The following is an 18,397-nucleotide window of genomic DNA, read 5'->3' on the forward strand; positions in this document are numbered from 1 at the left end:
GGTGAGTTTTCTTTAGGTGAGTGTCTTGAACCAGAAGCCAGTTTGCCAGTAATTGAAAGGGGTTCATTCAGATAGTTAAGATCACCCTCACTGGAGCCAGCCAGACACTGCAGCCCAGAGGCTTACATCCTGGCCTGACAAGGGGCATGCTTTCACAGTGCCTGGCTGCTTCAGTGTTGTATCTGTAAACTGGAGCTGATAGTATGTGTAAAGGCATGAGAAATTAGCCAGTTTGGGTGAGTCAGAATGACACCTGGCATGGATTAAAAAACTCTTGTCAGTAGGCAATAATTGGTTCGTGAATAAAATCATATTTTCTGTAAAGTAAAAGGATGCAAAAGAGATTGAAGGTGGGGCAGTGTGAGCACAGGAAGCCTGGGAATTCAAAGGCCAAATTATTCTCATTTTTTGTTTGCGTTGATTATTAGTAGTTATAGCATCAACCTGACAGTGCTCATCGGAGAGTCTCCTGTCAGTTTTGTGTAGGTTTTTTTTTTTTTTTTTTTAGATTGGCAAGATATGAACCCTACATGGAAACACCACTAGCTAGTTTAGTTTCTCCCTGGACTCTTAGAAGGAAAACAGACTTTTGGAAATAATAAGATGATAGCCATCCATACCCATTTCTCCCTTTGCTTTCGTTTTAGTGGCAGCTGAAATATCCTAAACTGGTTCTCCGGGAAGCCGGCAGTATATCCGAGGAGCTGCATAAAGAGGTCCCTGAGGCCTTCCTCACACTGCATAAGCATGGCTGCTTGTTTCGGGACCTGGTTAGGATCCAAGGCAAAGATGTGCTCACCCCAGTGTCTCGAATCCTCATCGGGGACCCAGGCTGTACCTACAAGTACCTGAACACCAGACTCTTCACAGTGCCCTGGCCAGTGAAGGGCTGCACCATCAATTACACAGAGGCTGAGATCGCTGCTGCATGTCAGACCTTCCTCAAGCTCAATGACTACCTGCAGGGTGAGACCATCCAGGCCTTGGAAGAACTGGCTGTCAAAGAGAAGGCTAATGAAGATGCTGTGCCTTTGTGCATGGCAGAGTTCCCAAGGGTTGGCATGGGGTCATCCTGTGATGATGAAGTGGACATTAAGAGCAGAGCAGCCTACAACGTGACTTTACTAAACTTCATGGATCCCCAGAAAATGCCCTACCTGAAAGAGGAGCCTTATTTCGGCATGGGGAAAATGGCGGTGAGCTGGCATCACGATGAGAACCTGGTGGACAGATCAGCCGTGGCAGTGTACAGCTATAGCTGTGAAGGTGCGTGCGTCTATTCTGGGGGAAAGCATGCCTGGTGGCAGTGTGGCAGTGTCACTCAGGCCCTGAAGATATACATGCATGCACAGTTGTTTGTGTGTTGAGCCCTTTCCTTTTCCAGCCTGTCTCTCCAGTATGTCTGCAGAGCACCCCTCTTACCCATTTAAATGCTCGCTGGCTCATTGTTCCACTGTGTGCAGAATATTTCTGCAAGTAAGCACTTCTGTCATTTTGTCTTCCCATCGCCTAGGACAGCAGCAGTCGGATCCATACAGCCAATTGCTGTTCTTTAATGCTCAGAGTAGGCTGTTCAGTCACCACAATTAGCTTGCTGAGAAAGAGCCCAGAAAACAGGAAATCTGTCAAGTCCTACCCGGTTCTCACAGTGTACATTCTTGCCTTGCCAAAATGCTTCATTATGCCTGACATCACTATCTCAATGTTTGGGATCTGTCAGGTATGGACCTGTTCCTGGCTTCCTATCATTTTTATAAGACCCCCTTGGCAGAAGCAGTTAAGTGGCTTCTGTACGCAGACATTCCAGTTTTCTTGTCTTTTGTAAGGTTCCGACGACGCCTTGCAGCAGAGAGCTGCAAAGTGCCAACTTGGTGACCTAGCCATGTTTTCCTGCTGTTTCATTTCTGTTTATCAAGAGTCCTTAAGAGTTTCACAGAACAGGGTTACAAACAGGTACTGACTGTGTGGAGCACAGCAGGACCACTGGCTCTTTTATTATATGATTATATGATTATTACACAAAGGAATGCAAGAATTCCCTTATAAAACTAGAGTACTAAGTCATTTGAGAGAATGAACTAGAACTTTTAAGGTCATTGTTTTCTGATAATTCCAGATTCTTTATTGATTTTTGTTGTTGTTACTTTTTTTGTTTGTTTGTTTGTTTAAATGCCTATTTTGGAAAAGTGATTTAAGAACAACAAAAAAAAAATCCATCTCATGGTACTCCTAAATTTCTTCATTGTTTTCAATCTCAAATTTTTCTTCAGGATAACTAATATCCTTTCTAAATTTGCCTTGGGCTTTCAGTTCAAAACAAGGAACAAAGTTGACTGGTTGGAAATTTCACCAGTTTCCCTGGCATCTCGAATAGTGATGGCAACCTAAAAATCCCTTGAAGTAATTCTGGACTGTCTGAGAGGGAAGAGCCAAGGTCCTCTGATCTCGAATATGGCCTACTGGGGATCTGAGAACTCTCCAGGGATAATTGGGTTGGTTAGCTCTTTCTGAGGAGGCAGCTCTCAGAACCAGCTGCAGTGCCTGTGATAGTTCGGGCAGCCACAGAGCTGCCTTTGTGTTCCGCCCTGCTGCCCTATTCTCAGACTGCAGTTTAAGCAGTCTGTTGTACTTCCCTTTCATGGGTGATCAAGAAAGGAATGTAAAATTTTTTTATTTTTTATTATTTATTTTTTATTTTTTTGGTTTTTCGAGACAGGGTTTCTCTGTGTAGCTTTGGAGCTATCCTGGCACTCACTCTGAAGACCAGGCTGGCCTCGAACTCACAGAGATCTGCCTGCCTCTGCCTCCTGAGTGCTGGGATTAAAGGTGTGCACCACCAACACCCGGCGGAATCTAAAATTTTAACAAACAGCATCTATGAAGCATCTATGATTGGTAATGGTTAAGACTGGTAGAGTAAAAATGCAAATTGTATATACATAGAATTGTTGGGCTAGTAGAATGGCTCAGGAGGTAAAGGCACCTGTTGCTAAGTCTGACTCCCAGAATTTGGTCTCTAGGACCCACATGGTGAAAGGGAGAAAACTGACTCCTGCAAACTGCCCTCTGACCCTCCTATACAGGCTGAGGTGCGCATGCACACACGCTCGTGTGTGTGTGTGTGTGTGTGTGTGTGTGTGTGTGTGTGTGTGAGAGAGAGAGAGAGAGAGAGAGAGAGAGAGAGAGAGAGAGAGAGAATATAAACAATAAAATCATAACAAAAAACTTTTAAAGAAATATTTTTATGCGCAATTACTAACTGGAAGAGAGGCTCATAGGATTCCAGTCTATAAGAACAGAGCAGTATAATTCCTTTGTTCTCCTAATCTCCAAAATGGCCAGGCTCTATCAAATAATAGTGACAGCACTTCCCTGAGCACCTGCTGTGGCCAGACACTTTAAGTACTTCACATGTTTTAGCCAGTTTCATCTTGTTCACAACAACCAGTGACGAAAGTAGAAGCGAAGTGCTGTCATGCTCCATGGAAGGCTGTTTTGATCAATGGCCACATATATGATGTTAGCTCTATAAACTTATAATGGCTGTGAAAATTTTCTATTATCTAGTGACTTTGTAGTATCACAGTCATTGAGTTACTAACTAATACATGTGAACAAGCCTGTGGTGCCGTCTGCTTTGCAGGAATAGCATGTCCACTTCTGTCCATACCCCTATGATCATAAGTGACTGCGTGGGTCAGGCATTTTCTAGGTTATCGTTTTTTGTTTGTTTGGTTGGTTGGTTGGTTGGTTGGTTTTTTGTTTTGTTTTGTTTTTTTTCCTGTTTTGGTGTGTCTTCTATTTATTAAAAAGAAAGTTCCTGCAAAACTCTATGCTGTGGTAAATGGGCAGTTGCTTCGTTGAACTCGTATTACACTGTCTCTTGAGTGCATCAAGAGGCTGTATGAAGTGGTTGATCTGTACCATCTGTGCTTGGCAGATTTCACTCAGTGATTTTCCTACAGGGATAAAAATCCCAAGTATCAAATTCTCAGAGTGCATTTCCATTGTTAAGGGATGCATAGCTGTTCTTGTACTGCTTGAATTTAACAGATGAGGAAACTGGGCACTTGTTAGCAGCTAGTAGGAGCAGAACTAGAGACCTTTGGCTGCACAGGGTGGATTCCTAAGCTGTGTGACTTATGGATATGCATTTCCTATCTGAGCAGTTAGCTGCTTCAGGAATGAGGGTTTTTAACAATGTTCAACACTCCAGTTTCTAGAGTGGTTAAGGGAATATTCTGCTAGCCTTCCTTTCTGGTACTGTTGCCTTTTCTCTTTTGTCTGTGCTTCCCCTCCATGCTTATACTTTCCAGTACACACACTTGGGGACTGGAGGGGGTTGGATGAATGTAGTCTGTGAAGTGGAGCCATTCTCTAACCTTCTCTGTGTCTGTGTAGTTTAGGGTCAGGTGACATGCAAACCAGGGGCCTTAAAATGTCCCAGTGATTGTATTTCTTCCAAGTGACAAATGTATGTAGCTCTGGCCTCTATGTCAGCTAGAACTGTGGTAAGGGTGAACTTTAAGGGAGCCTTTGGGTTCAAGTCCTGCTTAGGGTTCAGTAGGGCTAGAGAGGTTACAGCATGTGGAAACATCGAAACTGGACTGTTTCTCTTGCCCTTTAACGTGTTCAGCATTAAAGATGTGAGTCATTGCTAAAGAGTCTGGGCAGCATGGGGCCCTAAGGACTTGTCCCATCTCTCCTTGCCTTGACAGACTGGCTGAGGTTAGCTTTGATCTTGAGATTGTGATTGTGGAGTGTTGCCACGTTGGATCTGTTTGAGACTCTGCGAATCCCTTGGTTCTAGCCTCCAAGTGGTTAGAACTACATTACTTAGTGAGGGTGCCAGTCAAGGAGTGTGGCTTACCCATGGAGTGCTTCCCACAGTGCACTGGGAGCTCAGATCAGAAGTGATTATTTTCTGCTGAACTTAAATGAGCTGCAGCTTAAAGTCTTTGTGGACTTGCTCTCACTACCTTTTCCTGGGGAATCTTCTGTAGATTTATAATGAACTGATCATTGCTCTTTGCTCTTATTTTCATGAGTAGAAGCCATTGAGAAGCAATTTGTATAGGATACATGTAATTATATTCTAAATTTATTGGACTTCACATGCATTTCTAGCTAATAGATATCTCTAGAAGGAAGATTGAAATGGTACAGTTTTTAATCAGGAATGGCTTCGGAGAACCATATGTAAATAGACAGAGTATTTGATTATCGTATATTTCAGGCTTGGTGGCAATTTCTTGTTACTCCTAGTTGTAAAAAATGAATTTTAGCAGGGAAGGCATTAAAACTCATAGTTAATTTTGTCCAATGCTTTGTTCTATGATTGGAACACCTTTGAAGTTGCCACTCAGACTTAACTTTTGATTACAATTTTGTGTGTGTGCTTGTGTGTGGTACATGCACAAAAGTGTTCTGATGAGCTGCCTGTGCATATGCAAATGGAGAGTAGAGCAGGACTAGATATTTTCTTCTACCACTTTCCCTCTTGCTACCTTGAGATGAAGTCTGTCAGTAAGTTGGAATCTCATTGTCGACAATGTGGGGCTACACAGTTACATGCTTACTAGGGGTTTGAACTCAGGTCCAGATGTTTGTAGAGCAAGTATTCTTACCTACTGAGCAACCTGCCCATTCCCTTATTACCACTTTTGGTTCCTTTCCTTTCTTTCTTTCTATTTGGTCTGGAAGGGGCAATTCCCTGTCATGTTGTCTTTATAAGAAAATTGATGCATAAATTTTTAACTAGTGCCCAGTTTAATGGATTCTTTTCATCAATTTCTGGATATCTCCTGAAGGGCCATGTGTTCTTGTCCAATGTGTGATAGTCTAGAAAGTAACTTCCTTAGGACTTCAGGGTTCCAATTGAGAGCTCTGGTTAAGGAAAGACTAGGAAATTATCATGTTTTCACCCAGTAGTCAGTATACATCTCCTGTTTGGCAAGAAGTCATATAGTGATTCAACACGAACAGTGAGCAAGACCGATATCCCTGCCTCTGTTGAGGATGTGGAGGGCAAAAGGTAGGCCTTTGCCTGTTACCATGCAAAGTATTGAGCTTGAAACTTGAGTGAATTGGGTGTAGAAGGGAAGCAACACTGAGAACAAGACAGCTGAAAGAGGCTGCCATAGTAACACAGATGATGTTACTAAAACAGGCAGAGTTGGTGGATATGTGTCAGGATAGCACCCAAATAAGAGTAGCAGGACTCGGTGCCCAAGTGGAAAAGACCAGCAGAGGAGTCCCTGTCAAGAGAAGGCCAAGGTGGCAAGGGTGGAGAGGTTTCTGTCCAAGAAGCTTCAGTCAGGTTAAATGCCAGGCAGTAGTCTCCATGTGTTGTTATGTTCTAGTACCGTTGTGAAGCCATCACTACAGTCAAGCATACCATGACCCCAGGGGTGGTTCTGTGTCCTTGATGAATACTTGTTGCTATCTTTGGAAATCCACAGATCTACTTTCTGTTACTAGTTGCCATTTTCTAAAATTTATACAAGTGAAATTATATATATGCTCTTTTAATTTTTGGGGGGGGTTCTGACTTCATTCACTTAGCATAATTATTTTGAGGTTTATCTATAATTTTTTGTATCAGTAGTTTGGTCTCATTTTATTATCTTTTTCTATTATGGTACAATTGTATGCATGTTAAATTGTTACATAATTTATTTTAAGGATACCATTCAGTCAGTGGCATTAAACTCATTCATGTTTTTGTGGGTCACCATTGACCATTTCCAAAATGTTTTCATCATTCCATACTAACTCCTTGGTCTCTCTTTCCTCATCCCCTAGTAACTACTGTCTGTCTTTAGGGATTTTGATAGAGTGCCTCAGGTGTAAAAACAAAATTCCTATGATGTTACAGCTGGCTTGTTCAACTGTGTCAGTCAGCCACAAAGAGGAAAGTTGACTGCGATGGTCTTGAGAGACCACAGACCTGCACATATGCCTCATCCTCAAGCTCCTCATACACCCCTATAGAAAGTCCCATCTAGATTTTTTTGCCCTTGAAGACCCCTCCATTCTCTTGGGAGAGAGAGGCTGCCCTGTGCTGTGTGTGCTAATGCACATAGTCTCATCTGCTGAGGTCTGGGTCTGTTTGCTCTGCACTCTTCCTAAAATCTAGCAGATTGAACTTCCCTGGATATCTTGTGTGAGTAAAATCACATATTTGTCCTTTTGTGTCTGACTGACTTTATTGAACATACCCAATGACTGTTTATGTTTCAGAATTCCATTCTTCATTATGCCTGAGTAGTATTCCACTTCATTTTGTGTGTGTGTGTGTGTGTGTGTGTGTGTGTGTGTGTGTGTGTGTGTGTGTGTGTGTGTGTGCGCGCGCTTTCACCACACATACATATAGTAAATATCACTGTTCTGGTTAGTTTTGGTTCTTGTTGTTTTTGTTTTGAGACAGCATCTTGCTATGTACCTTTAGCTGGCCTGGAATTTGCCATGTAGAACAGGCTAGCCACAGACTTATAGAAATCTTCCTGCCTCTGCCTAGAGTGCTAGGATTAAAGGTGTGTGCCACCATGCCCAGCCCCCCTAGTTAGTTTTTATTGTCACCTTTACACAACCTATAGTTGCCTGGAAAGGAAGACCCTCAATTGAGGATCTGCCTAGATTAAATCATATTGTTCTGTGGGTATGACTGTGGGGATTTCCTTGATTGCTAATTGATGTAGAAGGACCCATCCCATCCCTAGGCAGGTGGTCCTGTGTTGTGTAAGAAAGCTAGTTTAGCTTAAATCAGAGAGTCAGTCAACAAGCAGCATTTCTCCATGATCTCTACTTTAGTTCCAGTTCAAGTTCGTGCCCTGACTTCCTCAGTGGACTGTGACCTCGAACTATAAGCCAAAGTATCCTGCTCCCGAAGTTGTTTTTGGTCACGCTGTATGTCACAACAGAAAGCAACTTAGAATGGTCACATTTGATTATTCACTCTCTTACTGATAATTCTTTAGGTTGTTTCCATCTTTGTTTTATGACTAATGCTCTGAATATTTTTAAGTTTGTGCTTTTACTCTGCTCTGTCTGTTGCGTCCACAGAAGAGGAACTGTTGGATCAAATGATCACTCTGTGTTGGTTTTTGGAGGAACTCCATTCTGTTTTGTACAACAGCTGCACTGTGTTACATTTCCGCCATCACTTTGCCATCCAGACTTTGTGCTGTGTGACAGTAGCCATATCTAGAGTGTGTGAAATGTGCTGGTTTCCTGTGCACTTCCCTGGTAAGCAGATGACGGCAGTGAGCACTGTTTCTGTGCTGTCACCCATTCATGCATCTTTAGGGAAGCATCTATACAGTCTGCTCATTTTTACTTCGAGTTTTATCAGACTGGATTAGTTTTCACCAGGAAGTGAAACCCAACTTTGAGTGACCTACTTCCTTCAGGGAGGCTCCACCTCCTGAGAGTTCTACAGTGTCCTGAAAAAGCACCAAGAGCTGGGGGCCATTTTACATTTAAACCACATCAGAGTTCTTTATGTATTCCAGGTATTAATACCTCATTGAGTATATGGTTTTAAATTGTTTACTCCAAAGTTAGATCCATTTTTTACTGCTGTCTTGATGCAGTTAGGAAAGGTGAGGTGGACAAGTTGGAGTAGAAAGATTTCACTGTCTGTGATACTAATTGAACATTTTAATCCTGTACTATTGACAATTTATCCTAATTAGTTGTGACCTTAGGGAAGTTACCTAAATTCTTTGTGGCTCCATTTTTTTTAATTCATAAAATGCTAATAAGAATAATGTAGTAAAAACTGAAAATATCTACCTTAGGACTGTGAGAACATAGCATCTGATAGATATTTTCAGTTTTTTTTTTTTTTCCTTGCATTTATTACCACATCTGGCTTGTGGGTTTTTTTTTTTTTTTCAGATTTTTTTGTTTGAATTAGAAACAAGATTATTTTACATGACAATCCCAGTACCCTTCTGCCTCCTGTCCTCCCTAACCATCCCCCCCAAATAAAATCCTACATATCACATATCCTTTCTGCTCCCCCTGGATGGTGAGGCCTTCCATAGGGTGTCATCAGAGTCTATCGTATCCTTTGGGATAGGGCCTAGGCCCACCCCTCTGTACCTTGGCTCAGGGAGTATTCCTCTATGTGGAATGGGTTCCCAAAGTCCACACCTATGCTAGGGATAAGTACTGAACTACTACAGGAGGTCCTGTAGATTTCCGAGGTTCGTCTTTTCTTCCATTTCTCTGAAGGATTTTCTGATTTCCTCTCTTAGGGTCTCTATCATCTGCTTGAAGTTGTTTTTAAGGTTGCTCTCTTCTGCTTCTTCTGTGTTGGGATGTTCATGTCTTGCTGGTGTAGAGTCCCTAGACTCTGGTGGTGTCATATTGGTTTTCTTGTGGTTGGATGTGTTCTTATATTGTCGTCTTCCCATCTCTTCTTCCAGTGGGTACAGTTGGTGTCACTTCCTTTCCTGGTGTGTATGGGTCTGGTGTTCTCTTCAGGTGGGTGCAATTGGCTCTGATACTCTGATGGGTCTCAAGTTCTCTCTGGTGGGTGCAGGCAGGTCTGAGGCACTCGCTCTCCAGGTGGGGGAGAGCAGGACTGGAGCAACGATGTCAGCAGACTCTGGGTTGCTTGGTCCTCAGGGGTGGAGTCAACCTGCCTGCAGACCCCTGGGCAGGAGTTCCTAGATTGGGCAGGCAGAAGTTGGGCCCAAGGCAGGGACCAAAGCAGCTCACCTCTGCACTCTGTGGGGGCCTGAACAGCCCATCGATCTCAGCAGAGTCAGGGTCCCTGGGGCCTCAGGGACCAATTCAGTCCCAGATATTCTTAGTTTTTACTAAATTATTCCAGTCATATAACTTTTAAAAACCTCAGATATTTCTAAAAGACATTTGTTAAAAGAAAGCTATAGTTATCTACACCTTTCCTCACTGTGTTCATTCCCCAGTGGGGGTTATTTCTAATCTTTTCTTTCAGGCATGTTTTGGGATGCCTTAGCATATTCTTTTCATATTATTGGTTGGTTTCCTAATTTGGAAGGTGAGGGTTTGCTCTGTTCTTGCCTACCCCCTCTGCTTACACATAAGGCTCCTGAATTCCCCTTGTTCCTCCTGTTTGGAGATATGCTATATTTTTGGTTACACTGATACTCAACTTTCACAGGAATCAGTATCTCTGTGTTAATGTGAATCTTGACTTTTCTGTTTGCATGGTTTTCTATGTACTTAAAACAAGTTAAATCCCACACTCACTCTCTACCACCCTTCTAAATATCTCTTCAGCATGTGCAAGACCATCAGCTCTTTGTCAGTCTCATATTAAAGTGATGCCATCCAAAATCATCTATCTTCTCTGGTTGGGATTGCCCACCTTCTGTACCTGGTGGCAACTATCCCCCTTTAACTTCTGTAGCATAATACAGAGGGTTATTTTATCTATTTTGATTCTTCCAAGCCCTCACTCTCACTCACCCCCTCTTGTTTTCTAGCCTTGGTGTTCTCCAAGTACACTAGAGAAAAAGGTTTTAGGAAGAGTGTGTGTGTGTGTGTGTGTGTGTGTGAGAGAGAGAGAGAGAGAGAGAGAGAGAGAGAGAGAGAGAGAGAGAGAGAGAGGTGGAGTTCAGAGAGCATCTTATCTTTCAGAAGGCAGTTCTGTCCTTTCACCATATGGACCCTGAGGATTGGGTTCAGGTTGTCAGTCTTCATGACAAGCAAACCTTCTCTGTGACCTAAGATGTAAATTTTTGACTTTGAAGTCTTAATATTATTTTATAGTTTACTTTGCATTGTGTATTTATGTTGGCTATGGAAATCATGATAAGAAATAATTTTACTATAGTATTTTTTTAGGATACAACACCAATATCTTTTGTTTCTATTCATATTGGTAGTTCTGGCTTTCTTATTCATTTATTTCACCTTTTTGGTGGTACCACAGTGATTTTTTTCATCTGTCATATTTCTATTTTATAGATATTTCAACTCAGAAGCATATGTCCTTCGATTTTGAACATCTTCTTGAATGAATTTTGCTAGTGATTTATGTCTTTTTCTCCAGTTTTCTCTTTTCTAAAACCCATGTGAAGGTTGTTGACGTTTCTGTTCTCTTACTTTCTATAGTTTTGAGTAGTTTTCATCTACTCTCTGAGACTTTCTTAACTTCCAACTTACCAAATTAGAAAAAATAGTCAACATAAATGCCATAAATACACAGCTTGGGGAATTGCTCTTAAGTCAAAATGTACAGGTCCATCCAGCACCCGAGCATTGCATGCCAACAATGCTCTGTTTCTCTAGTAAGCACTTCCTGACCTGAAAAAGTCTAGATAAGTTCTCTGCATGTTTCCAAGTGAATCTCCCCCTGAAGACATAGCCTGTGCCTTGATTTCCTTTGATAGTCTTTTGCTCATGTGTTTCCTCAACTACTTAGTGTAAAAAGTAGTACTAAGGCCAGGGACTCCACAGCACCCGTGCTGTGGTCAGTCCTTCCCTTCCTGGCTGTTCTTGAGCTCATGGTCTGTAAACAACTGCCCCCTAGCCTTCGTAGATGTCCTTTGACTGTCTTTGAACCTAGATAAATCTTTGTCTGTGTATTGGATGGGCAAATAATGCCTTTGGTTTGCCCAGCTGGTCTGGTTCTGGTCTTCCGTGTTACAACAACAGCTTCTTGGAAGTGTTCTCAGTATCTGTATGCCTGTTAGGTTGTCTAGGGTTTGGAGACTATATTGCCGGGGTGTTGCCTTCCTTTGTTTCCTATTTTATTCAATTAATGTAATTTTGAAGCTTTAGCCAAGGGCCCTCAAAGCTGTTTTTCTCTACTTTTCCCATCCTCCCTCCAAGTCCATGAAATGTAATCTAATGAGGTTTTCCTATGTATGTGAATATTTTTATCTTAAACTTTGTCTCCCCAAATGCTTAATCTGAAAGCTGACAGAACTAGGTGTCGTGTTGAAGGGTTTCAGGTTTTTCTGTGAAGAATTTCAGTATTTTGCCTGAAATCCCAGAAAACTTACAATTAATTTTACAATTCATCTCTGCCAAGGGACTTCATTTGTCCTGAATTACTTGTGTCAAGTTAAGGAGAACTTATCTGTTGTGAACTGGGATTGATTAGGGTTTTTTCCCTGTTCAGACTTTTCAGAATCCTTTATTTCTTCAGCCCTTCATTCTTTGCTGAGAAAGGAGTCGAAGAAGGCTATTCCAAGTTGTTAAATTTGTGGCTTGGCTAACCTTCTTCTTTTAGGGTATAGTCCTTCTGTGATGAAGGCTCTGCAGTATGCAAGGCCCACCCATTTGCCATTCCTTTGGGATGCTGTCTGGAAAATGAACACCAAGTCTGTACAGAGGCTTGACGATGGGGGTCATTCTGAAAACAGCCAACTTTTGAGGAAGTCATCTGTGTCTTGTCACTGCTTCTATGGAAGATTCCTTGTGATGCTGTGCATAACCCTCTGTGTCCTGGATATTATTCACCTTTATTACTCTCTTAGCACAACTTGTGTTGTTCGTGTGACACTTTCAGCTCAGAATTGAGTGTGTGCTTACCCAGCCACACCATTTTCCACCTTGGGTGTATGTGGAGACAGGGTGGGGGGCAGGGGGCGTGAGGGGTGGAGGGAGGGGGCAGGGTTGGTTTTCTCTTCTGTCACACCCCAGACCCTGTCATGTCATAGGTCAGGACTAGGTGTCATTAATTAGTCTTCCTCCACCATCTGCCATCTTTAACTCATAGTTTCTCCTGCCTTATGACCTATGGCTTTGGACTAGCAATATGTCTCTGTGGTAGAACACTTGCCTGGCATACACAAGGCCCTGGGTTTGGTTTCAAGGCCTTCTGTCTCCAAAACAGCCTTGACTTGAACTAGAAGGGATGTCTAGGTTGAGTTCAAGGCAGTTGTCAAAGTAATTACACAGGTAGAAGCACTGAAATCTTAGCTGTTGACTGAGGGAATAGGACTGAGGGTTTCACTTTCTGTTTGTGATAATGGTGTCTGTAGACTTGCATCTAAAGGAAATTATTGGTATATAGCATTAATGTATATATTAATTATGGAAATTTTGTGATGTATTCTGATTAGTATTTTAATCTCTACCATCACACTGACACCTCTGGCTTTGTTTCTTGTATTGTTGCAGATAGCTTTAAAATGTAAAGAAAGTATTTGGCTTCACTTATCATTAAATGGAGTCATTTTTATCCAAAACTACTTAGGGTAAAAAAACAAAAACAAAACAAAACAAAAAACCCAAACCAAATCAAACTGGTGAATTTTTGAGGACATTTTGGATATTTGAAACTTGACCTTTAGATTTCTATTCTTCTGAATTTTGTTAAATCTTTTTACCTTCTTAAGTTTGTGGTTTGCAGGAGCTTGCATGTGCCAGACAAACAGAGACACTTAGAATCTTTCCACACTTAAATCCTTCCAACTTAAAGGCGAGTAGGAACCCATTGCTTCGGCCTGATTCAAATGGCATGGGGCAAGAGTAATCATTGGCAGTTGCTGTAGATAATTACAAGTCAGTTTTCCTGCAAAAGTGAGCGACACTACATATAAGCAATAAAAAATTTATCACACTTAAGCTTCTCTCTTTCCTCCATAGCCCAAGGGGGGAGGAACTGTCCATCAAACATCATCTTAATGAGCTCATTTCAAAGGTGCTGGGTTGGTTATGATATGGAGGGACACCAGGAAGCACTGATTGCTCTTGCTGTCTGGTTGTGGTTCAGGGTCTTACTGGTTCCAGATTGAGAAGAGTACCACATCCCAGGATGTGTACACTTGGCAGTGCACACAGCCCTTAAATGCCACACACATGCGTGCTAGTGGCTGTTTGCCATGTTACCATTAAGGCCACCTGGACAGAGCATCTTGCAACCTTGGGGAAACAAAGATGTGTAAGCACATGCTTTTTCACACCATTATCTTCTCCCACAGAGCTGGAGATCAACTACTTTACTTTATGTTGGATGTTGTTAGTCACATTCTGCTCTCAGGTGTGAGTCATATGATTCATTATTGTTTTGTTTAGGCTTGGCTTGATCAGTATTTACCATTGGCATCGCCTCCAAATCACCAGTATCAGCAGTCCATAGATGAGATCAGCAAGTATTTTCTGTAAATGGTCAAATCCTAAGTACTCTGGGGGTGGGTGGATCTTGTGGTCTTAGTGTTCCCTGACCATCTTACTGTGAGATGCTGTAATGACTGAGCATGAGTAGGGTCTGGCTAAACTATAGTTGGCAGCAGGTCATGAGACTTATTTGTAGTCAGGCTCACTCTGTGTCTTCGCTGTAAAGCATGGTCTAGGATCCAGAACAGTCTCACAAATGAGTGAAATGCAGTGGCTGCCTGGGGGCTCTGGACAGCAGAGAAGTCATGCCTTGTGTCTGTAGCCATGTGTAATTGACTCAGGGATGCATACTCTTATAATTCAAGAATACTTGAAATTTGTATTTTAATACAAAGGATTTTTTTTTTAGTTATTTATTTTATGTATTGGGGTGTTTTGCCTGCTTGTGTGTATGTGTTTGCCTGGTCTCCCTGGATCAGGAGAGGGTGTCAAATCCCCTAGAACTGCAATTACTGACAGTTGTGAGCTGCCGTGTGGGTGCTAGGAATCAAGGCCCTTTGGAAGAGCGCCTCTTGACTGCTGGGCCATCTCTCCAGCCCCTAACAGAGTAGTTTGTCAGTTGCTGACTGATTTAGACTTGCTAAGGCAGTGCAGTGCAGGCGGAGCTGAGTGCCTTTCAGTTCTTTCAGGTTCACCAGCTCCCCTGTAGCACATTCCAGTGTTTTCTTTTTCTTTCTTTTCTTTTATTTTCTTTTCTTTTTATTTTTCTATTTCTTTTTTCTTTTTCCCCAGAGACAGGGTTTCTCTGTGTAGCTTTGGAGCCTATCCTGGCACTCGCTCTGGAAACCAGGCTGGCCTCGAACTCACAGAGATCCGCCTGCCTCTGCCTCCCGAGTGCTGGGATTAAAGGCGTGCACCACCAACGCTAGACCACATTCCAGTGTTTTCAAGTGTAGCTATGCATTATGCATAAAGAGAAGTATATGCAGGATGTATCCCATATGGTAACAGTAGCCTGTGCTGGTACTGTCTACAGCCATCCTGTTGCCCATGGTGACCATTTCCTGCAGATCCCCTAGAAAGGTTCAAGAGCCACAACTAGAAAGTTAGCTGTGCCCCTGATAGTAAAGCTTTTTTTTTCTTTTAATCATCATTCCTGTTTCAAAAGATATATTTAAAAATGGCTTTTGGATTAACCTAGGAAATTGCTCTAAACTTGTTATTACATGGTGGTATTCTTAAAGAAATGAAAGTTCCTCTTAAATGAAAGGTATCCATAAAAACATGTACTGCAGGCTGGGTGTTGGTGGCACAAGCCTTTAATCCCAGCACTCAGGAGACAGAAGCAGGCAGATCTCTGTGAGTTCGAGGACAGCCTGGTCTACAGAGCAAGTGCCATGATAGGCTCCAAAGCTATACAGAGAAACCCTGTCTCAAAAAAACCAAAACAAACAAACAAACAAACAAAACATGTACTGCATCTGGGTATGGTGGTACCTTTATTCGCAGCAGGGAGACAGAGGCAGGAGGATTGCTGAGACTTTGAAGCAAGCCTGGGCTAAATAGTGAAACCTATCTGTGGGGCAGGGAACACATATTAGGAAGAAGAACAAAGCTGAAAAGGGCTGAGAGTCTGCTCATTAGACAATGTTCTATCTTTAGATTCAGATTTAGAGAACTTAAGGAAGTTAGATGCGGCCATAAAGGTCATTTACTAGCATTCTTCTCTACAGAGACTGAAACTTGGCTTTTTGACCTGTTCTTTTTCGTTATACTTACACAAAGTAATGTGAGTGGTTAGTCATAAAGGAAGTTCCTTTCCCTGTGTCCCTCTCTACTTCATCTTTTTCTCTCCTTTCCTTCCTCTGCTTTCAACTCATATATGGTTGTGGTAAAGGCTGATGTTCAGAATGTAGGGAGTCCGTGTGGGCACGCGCTGTCTGAGATCTGGGCACTTTGGGAGCGTTAGGTGATGTGTACTGGTGGAACCAATAATGTGTGCTCTGCTGTCCTCCTTAGGACATCCCGCTTTGCATCATTTTGTCTTCAGTGATCCCTGCCAGTCGGAACACTATGACTTTCAAGTCCCATTTTTTTCTGCAGGAATTCTGTTTTGAACTTTATAGTCCTTGTTAAAGAATCTTGAAACCTGTTTAGTGTTTATTCTACTTTAGCAGTAATGTTATACTCTTATTTGTTCTTTAAAATTCATTTTTAAAACTTGTGTTATTTATGTTTATCTGTGTTTACCTGTGTGGTTGCATGTAGCAGCCTGTGGAGGCCAGAAGATGAATCCCTGGAACTGTTATAATAGGCAGTTGTGAGCCACTATGTGTATTCTGGGAACTAAACCTGTGCTGCTAACCTCTGAGCCATCTCCCCAGTTCTCTTTGCTCTTTTAAAAGCAAACTAGCAAACAGATGTTTGAGGTTTTTTTTTTTTCCTTTTAAATTAATATTTTCTTTCCCTGCCACCTACCACAGGACTGAGTGGTGGGAATTGACGGGCTAGTGCCCGTCAATGGCCTCTGACCACCAGTCTGCAGCGCTCTGAAGACAAACCTCAGATCTTGCCCTTGAGGACCAGAGTACAGTCCAGTGGTTTAAAGTGTAATGGCATTTAAATCTGAAATGCTGTCCTACCAGTTACCAGTGTTGATCACTAACACTCCAGTAGAAGTAATTCTCTACCCAGGCTGGGTTCCCCAAGTGCCTTGCACAGATCTAAAGATATATCAAGTGATCAATAATATTTTCTAGATGAACTTGAACAGTTTATCTGTAGGGCCATCCCCGGCAAGACTTAGTGAATGTGAGGACTAGTGTGCACCTTCAGCTTCTTTATGTGTCTCTTCCACTCTGGACCTATAAAATTTTGGTTATTTTTCCAGAAATGTCATAGAAATGGCACTGCATCTTTGTATAAATTTGTGCAATTAATTTTCTCTTGAAAATATTTAAGGTGGTTCCACTTTACTGTTGAGTCATAGTATTGGTGGTGGTCTTATAATATTATATTGTCCGGGCATTTTATAATTTCTTCAAGCAGTAGCCTGCTAGTGGATACTGAAGTTATCCCTGGTCTTTGTTTTAAAGTTGGTACTGTAAGCAAACAGTACTGTAAGCTGCAGTGCCTGCTCAGTGCCTGTCACCCTCTGCAAATAGCAACAATAGTGTGCACTCATGCTTCATGCATTCAGTTATAATATGTATTGCCAGATTGTCCTTCACAGAGAGTATGGGGGATCCATGTTACCACCCTCTTACCAACACTGGATCTTTTAAAGTAAAGGCATAAGCCTTGTGGCTCACACTTTTCATCCCAGCTCTTGAGAGGCAGAGGCAGGCAGATCTCTTCATTCAAGGCCAGCTAGGTCTACAGAGTGAATTCCAGGACAGCCAGGGATGTAGTGATTAGTATCTTCTTGAAATGCCTTTAATTGACCTTTCCTAATTTACTTGCTTCAAACTGAACAAAATAATTCTTTATTCTCCTCTTAATCTGTGGTTATTTCCTCATTATTATATCTAAGTTTTTTTGTGGAAAAGATTAATCCATTAATATTAAGAATATTCTTAAATGTCTTTTTAGAAATTATGACACAAGACTTGACCTAACATCCATATTTTATTAAGAATCCAGTAATTCCTAAGGTAATAGCTGAAATCTCAGGAATGTAGATGAAGTGTGCCTTTGCTAAGCTCTTCCCGTCTCCACAGGCTCTGAGGACGAAAGTGAGGATGAGTCCAGCTTCGAGGGCAGAGATCCCGACACTTGGCATGTTGGTTTCAAGATATCGTGGGATATCGAGACGCCAGGCTTGGCAATACCTCTTCACCAGGGAGACTGCTATTTCATGCTGGGTAATGTTCAGAGACTCTGAGCTGCTGTTTTACTTGTCTGAGCTTAGAGTTGTGGGGGCATGCATTTTTGGGGTCTGTCTTGTGTAGTAAACTTCTTAAATATTTTATATTCATAATGATTTTTTGAGAACATGTAACTCATTAATTTATTCTTTACACACACACACATAGTGTGCGTGTGTGTGTGTGTGTGTGTGTGTGTGTGTGTGTGTGTGTGTGTGTGCAGCTTTGCCTGCATGTATGTCTGTGTACCAGATGCATATGTGGTGCCCATAGAGGTGAGAAGAGGTTGAACCCCCTAAAACTGGAATTATAGACAGTTGTGAGCCACCATGTAATATAGGTGCTGGGAACTGAACACGGGTCCTCTGCAAGAGCAAAAAGCCAGTTTCCTCTCAGCCTTGGCCACAGGATTGTTCTCTCTGCTTGTGTTTTAATTATTTGCAAAGTATCATTTATGGGATTAC

The 18,397-nt window shown here is 42.0% G+C and overlaps 1 protein-coding gene across 6 annotated transcripts in view; it reads left to right on the top strand.

The window, feature by feature from the left end:
• The window catches only part of Fto (FTO alpha-ketoglutarate dependent dioxygenase), a 359,300-nt gene that overhangs the window by 102,829 nt on the left and 238,074 nt on the right, over positions 1-18,397 (top strand). For all 6 annotated transcript variants that reach the window (XM_027405587.2, XM_027405589.2, XM_027405588.2 and 3 more), the window contains 2 exons: positions 648-1,266; positions 17,787-17,930. In XM_027405587.2, coding sequence (XP_027261388.2) covers positions 648-1,266; positions 17,787-17,930 — 763 coding nt within the window. The remainder of the gene's footprint in view (positions 1-647; positions 1,267-17,786; positions 17,931-18,397) is intronic.

This window comes from Cricetulus griseus, chromosome 3 (assembly GCF_003668045.3).
Source record: "Cricetulus griseus strain 17A/GY chromosome 3, alternate assembly CriGri-PICRH-1.0, whole genome shotgun sequence".
Classification (NCBI taxonomy): domain Eukaryota; kingdom Metazoa; phylum Chordata; class Mammalia; order Rodentia; family Cricetidae; genus Cricetulus; species Cricetulus griseus.